The sequence below is a fragment of the Coturnix japonica genome, chromosome 9 (genome assembly GCF_054131305.1).
Source record: "Coturnix japonica strain WE chromosome 9, WE-NBRP24, whole genome shotgun sequence".
Lineage (NCBI taxonomy): Eukaryota > Metazoa > Chordata > Aves > Galliformes > Phasianidae > Coturnix > Coturnix japonica.
Window position 1 is genome coordinate 18,558,049 of NC_140671.1, and position 18,037 is coordinate 18,576,085.

An 18,037-nucleotide genomic window follows, 5' to 3' on the forward strand; every position below is an offset into this window, starting at 1 on the left:
CTGCCCTGCAGGAGGAAAACAAGAGACAAAACTTCTCAAAACAAGACACTGAAATCAGCCACCTCCTTCAACACTCTCCTATCATGAAAAAAATTACTTTGAAATGAACAGGTGTTTTCCCAAAACAAGCCATCTCACTGAAAGAAAGACAGTTCAGGTTGAAGGTAGCATAGCTGTCCTTCCTGACCAGCAGAGTGGAAGTCAAGCACAACAAACAGCTTAACTTTCATTCCAATATGCCGATATTGAGACACACTCAGTCCCAACTCTGTGATCCGTGAAACAGAACAGCTGCAACAAGAATGTAACAGAACAGGATCCCTGCTGCGACATGGTGCATAGGGTGTTAGTGCAGGGGCTGCAGGGCTGACCCAGCCACACACAGCCAGCAGTGACTGAAAAAACATCCTTAAGAAAGGGCAACAAGACAAGTATGCAAAAAGCAGCCCTGCAGACACTGAGGCTGAGGAAGGAATGGGAAGCAAGGAGCTCCAGGAGCTGAGCTTCCCTACAGTCCATGAGGAGATCGAGGTGGCACAGGTGAGTACCTACAGACCCAGGAGAGCAGCACACCAAAAAAGACACCTGCCCTGCAGCTGGGGCAGGAAGACAAGCCCAGGAAGCAAAAGTAAGGCCAGTGGTTTTGCTTTTGTCCTTGTTTTGCACCACTCTACTCTGTTTTAATTGGCCACAAATCAACTTGTACAAATTAAGTCTCCTTTGCTAGGACAGTAAGTGGTAAGTGATCTCCTGCCCTTGTCTCAGCCAATGAGGTCCACCACTGCATCTCCCCTCTTCCACCTGTGCTGCTGAGCAACAGTGGAAGCAGCTGGGGACTGGCAGCAGGTGAAGCCCCAACCCACCTGCAGCCCATTTGGAAATTACCATGGGACCCTGATAACCTAAAGTATAGATTGGAACCAATCAAAACTTGGACTGGACATTGTCAGAGCAAAAACAATTGTCATAATAATCTTTTGTTATTACAGACATGGAGAAATGAGGGGCAGAGCTGCCCCACAGCTGGACCTGCTGACTTAGTGGAAAAGTCACCAACTTTTGAGGGAACCACTTGAAATGATTGATTTTTAGACAACAGCACTTCTGCAAATACTCACAGTTATACTGTTGACCCTGCCTCTTATCTCCAAGCAACAAAACCACCTACTAAGAGAGAAACATCAACAACTACACACGTTGCTTACATTGGTGGGGAACAAGAGAGCTAGATACAGATCTGCTACAGCATTTGTGTTACTCTTACTTCACATTTTTATGTCAACTATCTGTCCTGTTACGAGAGACCTTGTTTTTACATCTTTCAAGAAAAAGTAACCCTATCAGTTATTTTTCTACCTTGCAACCATCCCATGTGTTAATAAAAGCAAAACAGGCATTAGGACTATGTATATTGCAAGACGTGTCACCAGCTCCCAGTGCTGTGCAGCTCCCAGGGGTAGTGAGTCACAGCGCCCTCTCATCATGCAACCCTGGCATCTCACGTATGAGAGAGTGGGAGTGAAATTTCACTTAGCTGTTGGCTTTGGGGTCTTCAGGAATTCTATGAAGTCTACTGGGAACAAGTAAAACAATACACACAAGTCTGCGCTCAGGAAGAGGATGGTTTTTGTTTACAGAGAGCCTGGAATTTCACAATTTGAGTCCCTACTGCTTGTTCACACCAATAAATCAACTCCGATTAGAGCACAATGCTACAGCATTCAGAGCCTATCCACTTAGTGGTTTTCTTTTCTGTGGTTAAGAAACTGAACATGCACTGAGCACTCAGCAGAAAGACAAAGCACACAGCTGTAAAGCTGGAGCTGCACAGCTGAGTAGAGACAATACTTTAGTGGGGCAGCTGTAACACTTTGCCAGAAATTTCTCAAGTCAGAATGACTTCAGTAGGCACCAAAGAAATACTAATAATTCAAGTGCTTTCAAGAGAGATATTGGGTCTCACAACCAGATAACGAGAGAGTCAAATCACATCTAAATGGTTGCTTCCCCATTGCCAGCATAGCCTGAGAGAGGGTTGTTACAGTACCAGATGGCAAAGGAAGAGAGAACACAGATGATGCCTGGTGTTCTGGAAAATTTCACTAAAGGAAATTCTCAGGAATTAGACAGCACACACAGCTGACACATAGAAAAAGAGAAAAACCTGCATTTTAATTCCTAAGTAAAAGTCACTGCTAGATGCTGTTAAAATTGAGCTGTGATCAGATCTTAAAGCTGGAACATCTCACAATCCCTGTGCTATTTTGAGGGCTTCGTAATAACTTCTGTGAGAACCAAAAGGAAATCCCCAGACTCATTGCAAGTCCTTCTCCCAGATGAACTTACTTTTTATAAATATCAATTTTGAACAAGTACTTTTTTAATTTCAAGTGGAAATACCCAGAAATAGGGCTTGCCAGACTTCCAGTTGCCATTGCTGAAAATACAGTAATAGGGCTTTTTGCAAGGAAATACAAGTGCAGCTCCACAGGAAACATTCATGGGTGTTATCACTTCTGTCTTACCAGGGCAAATTACTCTTACAATAACTCATTTTATTTCTATAAGGAGGGGTACATTTCTCTTTTCTCTCAGAAGAAACATATATTGTGGAGCATTCTCTGCACAGATTCCTGCATCTGTTGACTAATTACCACGTTAGGTGACTAACTCTCAATGGTTTATGTGTCTGTTCCAAACAGAGCACCCACCACTCTTCACTCCTACAGACCAGACATTACACTGTTCTCTGCGGCAACTTCCTCAATGAAAACAATCAAAGAGTCAGGGGAAGTTTTTGGTATTCCTACTGTTACAATAAAGCACACAGAGATACAGTTGCCCAAGTATAACACAAAGCACAGCAATAATAAAAGAGCAGCAAGATACCAAGCTACTGCAAGTGAAGATTTCCTCAAATACAACAGCCGTGGGCATAGAAATAAAGGAAAGAAGCTGCTTACCTTCAGAAGACCTCAGACGTGCAAAGACCCCCAGTTTGATACCCTCACTTCCACTGCAAACCCTTAAATGAGGGCTGGGAAGGGGTGGATCCTGGCTCCAGCCTTTCCAGGCACTCGGGTTCATTGTTTGCACCTGAGCTCCCCTGGGTTGGCCCTGCCTTCCACCAGGTGCTCAATCACTGTTTCAAGCCATGACTTCTAAGCATTTCCACTACACCAAGCAAATCCTAATGTGATTTTGTTTCAATAACAGTCTATTCCTAAAAGTGTTTTTAATGAGTTGAAATAAAAACATCAAATAAATTGCAATAAAGCGAACGCAAATGTATTTGAGGATAGTATTTGCTACTACACTTATTAATTTAAAGGATGTGGAAAATATCCCAGCAAACCTCTCCCTGAATAGTTTCATAAGCCTTTATAAGGCTACTAAAGTCAAAACTAAGGAAGTGCTGCCATGATATCTACCAAATATGGCACAAGGTAAGAAACTGCATCAGTTTTTGGTGCTATAGTTGTTCAGGGCCATCTAGACATGTATGCGCTTCCAAGTTTCAAATGCTTTTTAGTTCATTTCAGAGTTTAGATTTATATAAAAGACTAGGATTTAAGAAATGTAGGTGTATAATTATTATAACAGCTGCAATTTCCCTAGAAATGTTCAGCTTCATTTGTAAAGCGCAGCCACAACTCTATTTCAGTCCAAACAGTTGAAAATAAATTTATAAAAAGAAATGACAAATCGCTTTCCAAACATTACATGTGCAGACCCACAAATATCTACATCACCCCAAGAATAAGAAAAACTGAGCTATCATTCTATAATTCCTCTGATGCAGCTCCAGGTGATCAAGCCCAAGTCCAGATTAAATCGCACTAATATATCAGTCACTTAGAACTCATTCAGATGTGACATTTACCAGGATTTGGGGTATCTATCAATACCTTTAGAAACAGTATTATGGGAGAATGCAATAAAACTACTGTATGAAAAGCAAAGAGCCTTATTTCCAGAACTGCCACCTCAGCAGCGCTGTATGTTTTTCACTCGAGAGGCAGGTATCCTTCTTATCTATTTTGCCTGCCTCAGTTCTCATTTGCATGATCCAGTAATCACCCAAACAGCCTGTGATGAGAAGATGGAAGGAATCAATCACAATGAATAGACACTGCATGTAAAACAATGTCTAGGAAGACAGGCCTCAAAAAGAGGGTTAAAGAAAGATGAAATGTGAAATAGTTTTTGTCTTGAAGTGCAATGTAGAATCCTGAAGCAACAGCTACAGCACCTTACAGCTGCAAATCTGCAAAAATAACTTCAATACCATCTCTGTGCTACCAGTGTCCATGACCTCCAGCAGGATTCATTTTGGGTTACTTGGCTATTGGCTTCAGCTCTCCAGCACCTCACACCACCAACTCTCAGCCTTACAACATCCCCTTCTGATCACTGCTATAAAAACAGGTCAGCTGAATGTGGTGTGTACTCCAGCCTGCAAATGTTATCCTTTCCTACTATATAGCATCACTTTGCCACAACAGTATTGATTTTTGAAATGCAAGAAGCAGCTCAGCTGGTTTTGATTACCATGTATGAACAGTGACAAAACAAAATAATCTCCAAATTAGAGAGATTTCATTAAACACAGACTTTAACTACACTCACTGGCTGCACAAACAGAAAGGAAATGTGCCACAGTTTACAAAATGCTTCTGAATATACGAAGGAAATTATTCAAGTTATACAGAAATGTTCAGTTGGAAACAAAGGCGCTACGCTATCAATAATACATCTCCCTTTGGCAAAGCATTTTAAACTGTGTTCTTAGACACGTTTCACAGAGTCTTTTGTGTCAGTAGAAAACGCTATAAAAACAAACAAACAAACAAAAACCCCAACCTCTTTTAAGTAAAATATTTGAATTAAATAGACCTGCATTAAGGTGGTGGTATAGCACTCATCGTCTCCTCCCATATTATGAAGCTGAAGGATAATTATTGTTTAAAAAATAAAAGGGCTATGGAACAAGAGCATACTGACATCTGCTGGCATGCTAGAAGAGCATTTCACTGGGAGATGAGGATTTAATGTCCTCACCCTTATTCTTATTTAACAGTGCTCCATAATACATTTATACTGTCCATATTTTAATACAGTAAATGAATAACATATCCTATACTTCCAAATGCTGAAGCGTGCCCGACATTCTGTAGTTATGCAGTGCACATCAACATGCTTCTCTTTCACATTCGATCTCTAAAGTACCACAGGAAATGATTTGTGCCCGTGTTGTAGAAAAATGCCCAGTGATAAGTCTGAAAATTTACATTCAAATAATTATTTGCCTAATTTCTTCCTCAACAGAAGACCAGAATAACTAATTCACTATCCAAGCATCTAACCACAGGCATCATTCAGGCGGGTCTCACAACAGTACGTGCTGCTTCACAGTAGCAGCTAGCAAATTAAGAGAACTGGTTCTAGTTGTATCAGCACTGTAACAAAAGACTGGAATACATGCAACACACTCAGTGCAGGACTACAGAATCACAGCATGGAAGGGCTCTTTCAGCCCCCAGCCCCTGCCCTGCCATAGGCTGGCTGCCCCCACCAGCTCAGGCTGTCCAGATCCCCTCAGTGGCCTCGGGCACCTGCAGGGATGGGGCACCCACAGCTCCGAGCATCCTGTGAGTGGCACCTCATCCTGGATAAGATCCATTATCCGTGTCACTCACCACCATCCCTATGGGTTTTCTCACAACCAGGTTTCAGAACTTCATGTGAGTCAGAACTTCCAGTTAATGGCAGTTCCTAGAACAGCTATAACTTGGCATCATTGTGAATATGGAATGCTCTGTAAATCATCACATACCTCTGAAATTATTATCTGAAATATTTGCCATTTATTCCTTTAATGTTTGCTGTTGGAATCACAGCTTAAAGTTTCCTCCCTCATGTGTGCTATAATGCAAAGTTATGGTTAATAATTTAAATGGAAAACAGAAGAAATCCAGAATCGTGGTTCATATTGAATCAACAACTCAGATGTGTCGCAGATCCATACTGAGGCATAGATTTAGTATTAGAAACGATGATGCGCAGCACTGAAAATGAGCAATTGCTAAGCTGTGCTTAGTGGAAATCATAAATACTGTCCTTAATATTTTGTGTTTCCAAATCAACCATCAGCTGCAAGGTCACTTCCTTTTATCAGCTAATTAGCTACATTCTTATTGAGTTTCAGAGATGTGAAAAAAAAAAACCAAATGAGAATACCAAATTCACATTTCTTAACCATTACCTGTGTGTATTCTCACTGTATGCAATCATGTATGTTATTGCATGCCCAAACCAGCATCTACATTTCCTGGGCAAGATATACTGCAAGTAGCAGTAGTCTTTGAACATGAAAATATACACAAATCTCACCCTTGCAAATGTTTCATTAACCTTACAGACCATTAGAAAACAAACACGTGATCCCAACAAGGAGAAGCAGGAGCAGTGCCAGCTTGCTCACATCTCTGTGTGTGGCAGCCATGGAGCAATAGATCCTGCAACTTTCTGCCTGCAGCAAGAAGTCGGTATGCACCAACCTCTGAAGCAAAGCAAACACGCAGCAATGCAAAACCAATACTCAGCGACCCTACAGCTTGCCAGGGAACAGAGCTGACAGCCCAACTAACACACAGAAGGACCCAGAGAGGCGGCCATTAATACACCACACAGCATCAGGATGGAAGCAAATCATTCATAATCTTCGGAACCAAACTACTCACACTCTCAGCAGTAGACACCGTCCAATTCACGTGTCCAGTTATCACAACAAGCAACAGATCAGCTCGGGACATCAGTCATTCCTTCCCCTCCAGCCCTCCCAGCTTCTGCAGGTGTGCAGATTCCAAATCCTGAGATGAGGCAGTTCTTGCTGTGGCAGCACCTTGCACAGAAGGACCACCCAGCCTGAAGTGTCAAGCTTTAATAGCACTGCATTATAACATTCATTTGGAATTCCCTTTCAATTTCCTCATTTGAGACAGTTTTATTAAATTATTTAAACTTCTTATATATTAAACATCAGCAGAACAGATTATTAAAAAGAAAAAAAATAGAAGAAACAAAGGAAAGAAACAAAGGGGAACATGGTAACTCCAACCATTTAAAATGACATCTAAACTAATATCTGATGGTTCCAGCTCCACTACAAGCTGCTCTCTAAATTCACTACTCCAGCCCAGTTAACAGTTCTGGTTGGAACGAAGTGATGTTGGAATGGACACTGGTCATTCTGCAGAGGAGACACAAAAGATTTGGAACAATATGCAGACAACCTGTTGGTGCTTTGTGTTTGTGTGCAACCACAGCACCATATGATGCTACCACCATGTGTGAGTCGTGCTTGTGGGCACCGCACCTATGTCCTTTCTGGAAGGATTTAGCCTTGTGTTTCAAAGTGTGGATTCTGTTATCCTTCCTCTTTTACATCCTGCTATAAAAGTACTTCCAAAGCCTAAAAAATGAAAAATAAAAATGCTTCTCAAAGTCAGTCCATCGGGTACTGCACACAACAGTGATTTGTGGGTACAGCCCTTCCCCTGCAATTTCTGTCACGGGCAAACTGAGAAAAACAAACCACAAAAAAAAAAAGAAAGCTAAATAAGTCCAAAGCGTTCTGAATTCTCGTGTTCTCAGAACAATAGCTCTTTCACACCTCAGTGTTATTACAGTGCCTCATGCAAACCTTCCCTCCCTACCCCTTTGCTAAATAGCAGTTTTAGCATAACCAGACAGCTACAAGACTAGCAGAAATAAGACTCCTAATTGCTACTTTTACCTTGGTAGTTCCAGAACCAGCAGATAAGAACAAATAAGAAAATCAGAACTGGCAAAGTGCCACATTTAGGAAATACACACATTGAAAAGGCTTGCATGATACATCTACAGAAATCCTACTCTCTTTTTTTCTTTTTTTAAGTGGAAATAATTCAACTAGATTCAAAGAGAGAGCATAATATATGGCTAGTGCAACACAGAAGAACAAAGAAAACCTTTAAACTGACCAGCAAAGCCTTTCATTTCTCTTGATTGCAGGGAGCAAAACTGACAGAGCTCTTAACGTAAGAATGGGATAATAAGAAGTGCAAAAGTTAGAACCAAACCAGATTTCCACCTCCCGGCAAACATACAGAGCCTAAGGAGGGCTCCCTAGCTACAATGAAATGGAAAGTTGGGTTACTTCAAGGGCAAAAATACAACCATGAGGACTGAGACCATGCAAACAGGAAAAGTCACGCAAAGAGAACTGCAAGGAAAATGAATGTGTGCTATCACAGACTTGGGGTACACACTTGTATGACTGTGTGCATCTGAACTGCTGTGTCCCAACGAGCAGTAAGTAATTAATCAGCTGTTTATTGGATATGGCAGTTCCCAAAGAGAGGAGGAAAGATCGCATTGGCCCCAAAACTGACTGATTTAGAGGCATTTTGCAGGAGGAGGAGTAAAATGGCCTTCAATACCAAAGAACATATGATTTTTTAATAAGGCTTATAAAAAGCAAAAGAATCTCTTGGTCTTGCAGAACCAAGTGCTCTTTACATTAGGCCACCACGTAAGTGCTGACCTGCTCCACCTGACCACAGGGTTTTCATGTTGGTGTTTCCCACAGCGCACAGAATAACCACTTACAATCTGTAAGTGATGCAGAACAGATTCAGGACTGAATCAAAATGAAAGAACCACTGTAAAACATAAACAATGAAATGAAAACATAAAAGCTTATGGGTAGATATCAGGAATTGGAAAACAGTAATAATGAAAGAATCTATATGTAAGTTGAGGACATGCAGAATGAGGCAAGTGTGCACAACAGGCAATACGGACAATTTGGGTATTTGGTGAGAGCTCATTACTTGCAACGACCAGGGGAAACCCAATCGTCTCCTGCAGAGGCAGCTGCAGACAACCACATTATCACGATGGCAATACAGAAGAGGTCATCATGAAGTGAAGAAGCCATTTGGAGTGTGTCCTAAATTAAGAAGTGGGAAAAGACAGTCTAATGCCATAGAAAGATCGGGAGGCTATCTAGATCCATTAATCTTCCTGCTGGGTAACTCTGTGTCACTCAATTCAAACAGCACTCTGGGACTTCCTTAGCATTTATATTGTTGCAGTCTTAAAATGGATATCACCATGTGGCTGATGACATTTTAGGTAGTTCATCTTCGAAGCTGGAGGAAAGGACATTTAAGTAACTACTCACATACAGAGTGGACTGTCTGCAGTGCAGGGAGAATTTTTTTTTATCCCAACGCTTCATGGTGGAGTTTCATCATAGCAGCATATTTCATCATATTATTTCCTATGCCACTGATCAAAGACAGCAACCTGGTAGTATGACTTGAAACTGTGGCCTCACTCAAGAAAAAAGCAAGACTTAAGTTCTGTGCCAAAGGAATGCAGAGAATGCTGCATCCAAAGGCAAAGTACTCACACAACTGCATAAATGTGAAGATGGAAGGCAGTTCTGAAACAGGTGTTTTATATTGTATTCCATATTTCCCTACAGAGACTGTAGAGAGGATCTTCATTTGCTCCATGAAATAACTGCTTTATAATCACACAGTCCTTATTTTAGTAAGAAAATTTGCAACAAGTTATATATGAAACATTTATTTTGCTACCCACAGTGATTAATACGCCATATTTTTAATTGGCAGCCAAAGAAGAAATCTATGAGTTTTGGATCCTGCTATATCAAAAACCAATACTTAGGAGGAAAGAGGATTTTTATTCTTTTTGCCCGAGAAGACAAAGATATCAATACTGGCTCCCTCACACAACGACACATTGGAACAGGTTGCCCAAGGAGGCTGTGGATGCCCCATCCCTGCAGGCATTCAAGGCCAAGCTGGATGTGGCTCTGGGCAGCCTGGTCTGCTGGTTGGTGACCCTGCACACAGCAGGGGGGTTGAAACGAGATGAGCATTGCGGTCCAATTCAACCCAGGCCATTCTATATGATTTAATGATATTGTCAGTTTTTGTAAAACTTTTTAAAGAAGCCAGAGAGCATCTCAAAGACAGACTAGAGAGCAACAGAGGCTCATCAAAGCAGCCAACTGCAACCACGTCAGGCTTTCTCACCAGGGCAAAACACATAAATTCTCTGCTGTTTTATCTCATTTGATAATGGCTTTGATCTTTATGAAACAAATCCATTTTTAGAACAACTGCCTGGTAAGACTGGATTTTGTTACACCTGTATCTTTCCCTACAATCACTCTATCTGTAGAATACTTTGATTTCAAAAGCAAGAATACTGCCTCAATTAAACCTCTTAAATTTGCACATACACATACCACTAAAATAGTGCCCCTTTTAGGGATGAAAGTTTCTACCACAAGTTTGTTTCTTGAATTTCTCATGAAAACAATAGGTATTTTCAGACTGGCTTCTTATTATTCTGATCATACAATGTTCACTCATGTCTAATAAGGCACTCGAACGCAGAGAGAAGAGAATTCATACAAATGCTATGAAACTTGCTGATGAGTAGAAGAACAAGATTCTGTGAAGAGTACATCAAAACATGCTCACGCTTTTATCTGATGCTAAAAATAAATAAATAAATAAATAAATAAATAAATAAATAAATAAATAAATCCAACAGAAAAGTTATTAGTAAATGCCAGAAAGTAAAGGAAAAGTTTTCAGTCACAGCCAGCATCCTGATAGACTCAAGATCAATGAACTACAAAACACAGCAGGAAGAGGGCATTCACGAACTCCAGCTCTCGCTACTACTTGCTCAATGATGAGAGCCTTTAAAAATAGCACTTACTTAAAATACATTCTTGATTATTATTTTTTTTTCTGAAGTGTAGCGACTGCTTTTTGCACCCTGTTTTCTTGGAGAGGGGCTCTATTCAGCTGTTTTGCCAACCAAGAAAGTTTACATCTTTCAGAGCATTTGTAAAGCTGGCCACAAACAGCTGTGCCTGGTCCTACAGCCATCTGGCATCACGTGCCACACAAGTGATTTTGTTTTGCACACTTGCCCTTTCACACAATCCAAGACCTTCATCTCTACCTGCCGTAACGATATTCCCCCATGACTTTCCATCTAAAGCAGAATGGCAATTACTTTAATAGGTATGAATTTGCTCAGCAGTTTTCATAAAATCTTGAGTAACTGCAGTCAGTCTCACACAGACAGATCTCCCAGCCTGAGGTGCAGTGCTTCCCACTCTCAGGCACTGCATCCCAGCGATGGGCTCTAAGGCACCTGTCCATCTAACTTCACCTTGTACGCCTTATTTACCTTGTTCCTTTCTAATAATTAGCTGCAACGCCTTTTCTTGCTATCTGAATTTTAAAACTGCATCCAAAGTCACGACACATTTCAGAATCAATCATAAAACATATGTAAAAAACTCCACTTATAAATATTCTTGTTTCTGAACAAGTTCTCCAGTAAGTACAAAATCTGAAACAGAAGACAGGAATTTCAGATTGGGTATCAGGAAAGGTTCTTCCTCAGAGGGTGGTCAGGCATGGAACCCAGGGCACGGTTGCAAGCTATTGGAGTGCACGAAGTTGGATAAGTAGCATAATTCTTAGGTTGCCCTGTATGGAGCCAGGGGTTGGGCTCAGTGATCCTCGTGGGTCCCTTCCAACTCTGAAGAAATTAAACCTACGTGGTAGAAACTAAACTTTCAAGGTTTGACAAGCACATCTGTGGCATTCAATTCTGCTTGATATCTAACTGTAATCCATACTGTGCATCAAACGCTGCTGCTTTGTTGTGCTCTTCAGAATGTTACATGTGCTTCAGTGCTCCTGCTATTTACCACTGTGAAATCCCAGCATCCCCAAAGTGGTTTCCCACGTCAAGTGAGATTTCCTTTCAGTTTACATTCATTTTCCAGCACATCAAGCTAAAGGACACGAGTACGATGATCTCATTTACAGTATGCTGTAGTCTTTGCTATATTAAAATTTAGCCAAGTAACTTCATAAGCAATTTCCTGTTTCATCACACGCAGACATTCAGAAAAGATAATAAAAGCAGCATCTATCTACTAATCGTGTATTCAAGAATACAGAATGTGAAGTTTCAGAGATTGCATTATACTTCCAAGGAGAATTTGTAGAGCAAAATAATTATGGGCACTAAAAATATCTAGCATTTAATTAAATAGTTAAAAACAAGAAGCAACAACAAACAACAAAAAAATAAGAGTTCCCGTTAATTACGTACAGAAAGATCCTCAGGGATGGGAGCTTTCTGTTCTCAAGGATCACTGCAGTTCTTACCTGTACAAATTCTGTGCAATCAAGTCAACTGATCTGCCACCGACATCACTGATTTTGCACTCAAACCCATAGTTAGGCTAACTAATACTGTGTTTTCTATTATAAGACCCGTTCATTCACTGCTCTCCGTGCTCTTCAGTTTTACTCGCATGCTATATTTACGAACACACAAGACAACAGCATCTCCAGATTTCTACAAGGAATAGAACATGTATCCAGCCCAGAGAAAAAGTAGATCAGAGTTCTGCCAGATGCACAAAAGAGTTAGAAGAAAAATGCTTTTCAGTTGCTATATTCTCTCAGGCTGTAGTACTGTATATCAGTCTCACTTAAAGTAGGTCCATTTTATTTAGCCTATTACAGCTTTTGGAAAACCATATGTTTAACATACCCATGCCTTCCATAACTAAATAATACATCTTCTCGTGGTCAGTGCTTGGAGCTCTGTCTTTAGAGTATACATCAACAATTACATCTAAAGATCAGATACTGCCATTTCAAAGCTACAGCTATTAGTAATGGTGAATTATTTAACTCAGCCCTTGGTTCCTTCCATCCTGTATTTCCAAACAGTTCAACTTCCCCTGCTACTAAAGAATACCAAGCAAACAGCTCTTTTGTTCTTAAATGACATATATTTGTCAGCACAAAGTGAGACTGAGGACAGAATTTCCATTAAATCCCTCTAAAAATTATCTAGGTATATGATTTCTGAAGATGTTTACGGTAATTTTTGCTGATTAATTGTCCTGTTCTGGCCATTTTTACATTTTCACCTCTACGACAACATTAAGCTCCATAAAACTGCAGTGAGCCGTTGGGGCCACATCACGTGTCTAAGTTCAAGTCATTCACAGACAAGAAAAGGAATGCCAACTTACCTTTTGAGTTGGGAAAGCATTAACCAGCCGTACTTAATCCAAATATTAAAGCAGAGATTGGCTACATACAGAAAACACACTCCAAGCACACATCACCACCGCACTGTCCGTGCTCTGACTGCAATGTCATATTAAAGTGAGCGTTTGTGATCCAGCTTGTGGATGCTCTGCCAAATAGAGTACAGCCCCTCCACAGCCATACACCCCAGCACAGTGACCGCAGGAATTCCCATCCTGGTGCACACATGAATCTGCTCTCAGGTCAGTCACTGCTGGAAGCAATACTAAGACCACTACATGTTCCCCTTTTTATTAATAGAGTTAGTAAACATTGTTACATACAAAAGTAAACACTTCATTGTTACAGTGCCTCTCAAATGTACCTGCAGTAATGAATTAAGTGCTTTTTATAAAAAAAAAAAAGTCTCTCCAAAGGTCTTAAAGTGCACATCCACTCAGTTTATTTCTCATGAGAGCCAACTCTGTGATCTCACCAAAACCCAATGATACTAAATCCAAGAACAGATAAATACGGTTCTACCGCTTCTTCTACTACACTATTCCTAAAATAATAGCAATAATAATCAACACTTACAAAGAAATGTCCACACCAAATATATTTACTGCACAGTCGCCAACCCCCAGGGAACACAAAACAACAGGGAGATGAAAGCTAAACATTTTTGAAGAAGGAATTACTCAGCTTTCCTGAGTGCCATCACAACCCATCCCAGGACTGTTGCTGTGCTGGTACAGAGGCAGCAGTACCAGGTGTGGGGCACAAAGGCAGGGAGAGTGTGGGACTGTCAGAGAAGCACGAGGTCCTGCAGAGAGCAGCAAGAAGAGCTGACAGAGGGATTAACTGGGCATAGCAGAGGAGAGATCGTTTGGAGGGAATGAGGAAAAAAAATATATGAAGGAAGAGCATATACAGAGAAAAAAAAATAATAATAACCACGAGATGAAATAAACAAGCAAATAGCAAAAGCAGGAGAAGCAAAAGCAGAGAGAGGGGAATTAGAAAAGCTACACAAACATCCATCAGAGATGACACAGGTACAAAGTGATCCTGCCTGTGGCGCAGGGCTAGCTGTGTGAGGGCTGAGTCCCCTTCAGTTTTGCTATTCCATGTTTAACTTCAAAGGGGCTTTGTGGAGGGCTGCAGCCCGGGAAACAAGAAGAAACTTCAAAACCCACCTCCTGGCAGCCGTGGCCTAAGGCCATCACGTTCTCCTTGGCAGCAGGATGCAGTGCATGCCAGGCAGTGTGCAGGCAGTGAGGAGGTGTCACAGCAACAATGCTCTGTGCTGGGGATCGGACCTGTAACCCTAGGTTTGTACTCACACTTCATACAGGGAAAGCATCACATTATGCATCCAGGAATTAACAATTCTGCCCTCTTCCTCAACACTTGGCTCCTGCCAGTATTCTGTCACTTCAGGATGTCTTTTTATGAAGCCAGAAGAGCATTCTCGTCACCTCAAGGACACAAGTGCCGCAATTACAAGAACTATAAAAATCATCAGCATTCTGCAAATTTCATTCATTACATTTGTCAGCTAAGTACCGACAGTTAAGTACCAATAGAAAAGGGAAATGCAGCCCTGACAACTATAAACAGAAACTCCATTTCAGGAAAGCCAAATCCTTTTGTCTAAGGTAACAACCGAAGCATGAATTGTAAATGCAACCTGCAGCAGCCAAGCCTCCAAAGTCATTGTGACCCAGTAATCTTGGTAATGTTGGACCTATCATCAGAAACACCACAGAGCTTCCCAAAACCTTAGGAACTCAAAGCTGTTCAAGTGAAAGAACATCAAGGTAAAGCTGCCACAGTTGGAGCTATACTAAGCCACTGCTACAGCCCTGGTAACTGGAGCATGTGGTGCCAAATGCTGTCCTAAAAGACGAGTGATCTGTTGAGACATACATTGGAAATCCACTTCCCCACACCCTCGTCGCCATTCCCAATATATATATTGCCAAGTGGCTGCTGTGACTATTTAGTCTATAAAGAAAAGAGTTATTTGACCGTGAGGCAAATACAGATTTCATTGTAGGTTGCAATACACCCACAATCATCAGTCTCCACCACAGAACACAAACTTCTTGCTTCTACTGCTATATTCTGTACGTAACACGGTTTACACACTAAATGACGAATGTAACATACAGTGTCTCTGCTCTCTTCACTATCATGTGCAGAGTGAGAAATGAAAGAAGAGACTTTGGGACACCAACCTCTATTATACCTTAAAATTCAATTCGCATTGAACAAACTGGATTTTATTTACACAAGTACATAAGAATCGAACAAACCCGCGCCCCATCTGCAAGCCAAGAGAGCAGAGCAATAGAAGTTACAGATTAGGACAAAATCTTTCACACCTCGGCGCTGTGAATCAATTCAAACATTAGCCCGCATTTGTTTCACCATCTGTGTGAACCATGTCACGTTGGCAGCACGATCTCTAACAGCCATATTACTACATTTTGGAAACGCAGGAGATGTCAGGCTGTCACAGCGCCAAACCGGACCTCTGCTGGAGGGATGCAGCTCCAGGTGGAACCACCCGGACGAACAAACCACCCTCAGCGCTGCTTCACCTGAGCAGAGCCCGCAGCCGGGGAACGAGCATCCCCCATTCACCGATAGAAACGTGCAGGAGAAAATGAAATGATGAATAGCCTACCATGGAAGTAAATAGCGACGACTTACAGGCAAGTAGTTCTCCAGCAGCTAAATATCTCCACTCTCTCAGCCAGTAACTCGGCTGACCCCAGCTTGGCCATTTTCCTCGTCCCTCCTTTTGATTTCCCGAGTCTCCGCCGTGCTGCTCTGCCTTGTCAACCCTCCCGCAGCGCTTGGCGGAGCCGAGCCGGAGCCCCACACCCGCAGAGCAGCGCCCTAAGGTCTCCCCACCGCACACCTCGCCGCCCCCAACCCCACAGCCCCCTGGCGGCCCCGGGAACTTTCCGGCCCCGGTAGGAGCGCCGCCTCCATCCCTCCACCCGCCGCTTCGGGACGCCCCACCGCCTCCACCGCCGCCCTCCTCCCGGCCCCAGCCAAACTCACCATAAAGATGCGGGCGGCGGCCGAAGGATGCGGCTCTTCTCCCGTCCGAAGACAGCGGGATGCGGCTCCCCGCAGCCGCCCTTCCCCGCCCTCACGGCCGCACGCCGCGCCCCCGCTGCCCGGCTTCCCCCGGGCTCGCCGCCCGCCCCCGAGCTCCGGGACCCCGGGGCCGTCCCCGCCGCGTCGGGCGGTTGAGGGGGCGAGCGGCCGCTTTTCTTCCCTTCCCTCTCCTCTCCGACCAGTAGGAACCTCGCACCGCTCGGACCGGGACCTTAACGGAGCGGGTTGAAACGATGCTGCTCTATAGCGCGCTCAAAGTGGCTCCGGGAGCGGGCAGAGGTGACCTTCAAGCCCGGCGGGGTGGGCTGAGCTGGGGGCAGAGCAGCGTGGGTCGGGCTCAACGAGGGAGGTGGCGGCGGCGACGGCGGCGCTCGGGGCCGCACAGGAGCGGAGGCGGGCGGCACGGCGGCGGTGCGGAGCCCGGGCAGCGCCGGGTGGGGGAGCGGGGCTCCGCGGCACGCCCGAACCCACGATTGGTGGCCACGCGGCGGCGCCCGGCTGCCCCTCGGGGCTCCAAAGCGCGGCCCGGAGCGCCCCGCAGAGCATCGCCCCCCGCCCGGCATCGCCCGGCATCGCCCCGCACCCGGTATCGCCCCGCAGTGCCAGCACCCGAGGCCGGAGCGCCTCGCCATCCCAACTTTTAGTCCGCGGTTGCACGGCTACGGGGCTTGTCCCAGAAAGCTGTGGGTTCGATGGGAGAATAGGGCACGGGATGTCAGTGCTGCACGCGAGAAGCCGATGGTAACTGAATAAATAGACATCAAGCGGCACTTGGGAATCCTCTGGTTAAAACCGTGCCCTTAGCGTTACTCAGGCATCTCTGCTTGCTTCCTCCCCTTCCTCCTGCCCGTAGGAAAGCAACTCTTACTCGAATCCTCCGCTCAGCTAATGAGAAGAGCAGCGCGCAGCCCTGCACACAGGGATTGCTCTCACACCACGTTGATAGCAGCTCCTTGTGACAAAGTTAGAAGGAAAACAAACCAGGACCTGCCAGAGCACTGCCTCGTCCTTTTCAATACATTAATTCTGAGATGATCAAATATTTTTTGCGCTGCTTAACCTCCAGTTGATAAATTAATGCCACTGGGATTTAATTCAACATGTTAACCAGTGTTAGTCATAGATTGATACTCTGAGGGTAAGGCAGATAGCGAGTTGTTTTAAATACGTGGATTTTAAATGGAAAACAGTAACAATGGAACAGGTGATGAGAGGAAGCAAGCTTTAAATCCTATGTGTATGGTTATTCAAGAAAAGCTTTCCATGAATAATGCCCTTAGAAATACTTTCATCTGCAAAGAAAATAAAAGCAGCCGCAGTATTTCTGAGCTCAGCTGTCAATTGCACATACATCCCATACAGAAGGTCCTCCAATGCAAACCCATAACCCAATGCTTCTACCCGTGCCTTTGGTGCTCAGCCTGTTTCTTTTGCCATCTCAAGGCTCTGGCTGCTGGGTCCCCAAAACACCATTTACTTCCTTTGAAGACCTCAGAATGGATCTTTAAATCCTCCTCTGTGGGTTTCCCACATTTTTTATCTCACCCTTCTAATTCAATCTAAAGTCAAAACAAAATAACAGGGGGGCTCAAGCATCCAACTCATGGAAGACAGAGACCAAAATAATACCCTGAAGTCCTTTAAACTACTACAAAATGATTTTACCATTACTCCCAGCAGCAGAAGATACCTAAATCCATATTTACTACTAAGTGTGAGAAAGCAGAATTATACAA

The 18,037-nt window shown here is 43.3% G+C and overlaps 1 protein-coding gene across 1 annotated transcript in view; it reads right to left on the bottom strand.

Moving 5' to 3' along the window:
* LOC146759734 (uncharacterized) overlaps positions 1-16,244 on the bottom strand; it is a 289,258-nt gene extending 273,014 nt beyond the window's left edge. Inside the window, exons 1-2 of the mRNA XM_085509859.1 lie at positions 16,200-16,244; positions 15,859-16,137 (exon numbers count right to left, since the gene is read on the bottom strand). Coding sequence (XP_085365985.1) covers positions 15,859-16,137; positions 16,200-16,244 — 324 coding nt within the window. The remainder of the gene's footprint in view (positions 1-15,858; positions 16,138-16,199) is intronic.
* Positions 16,245-18,037: the final 1,793 nt, after the last annotated feature.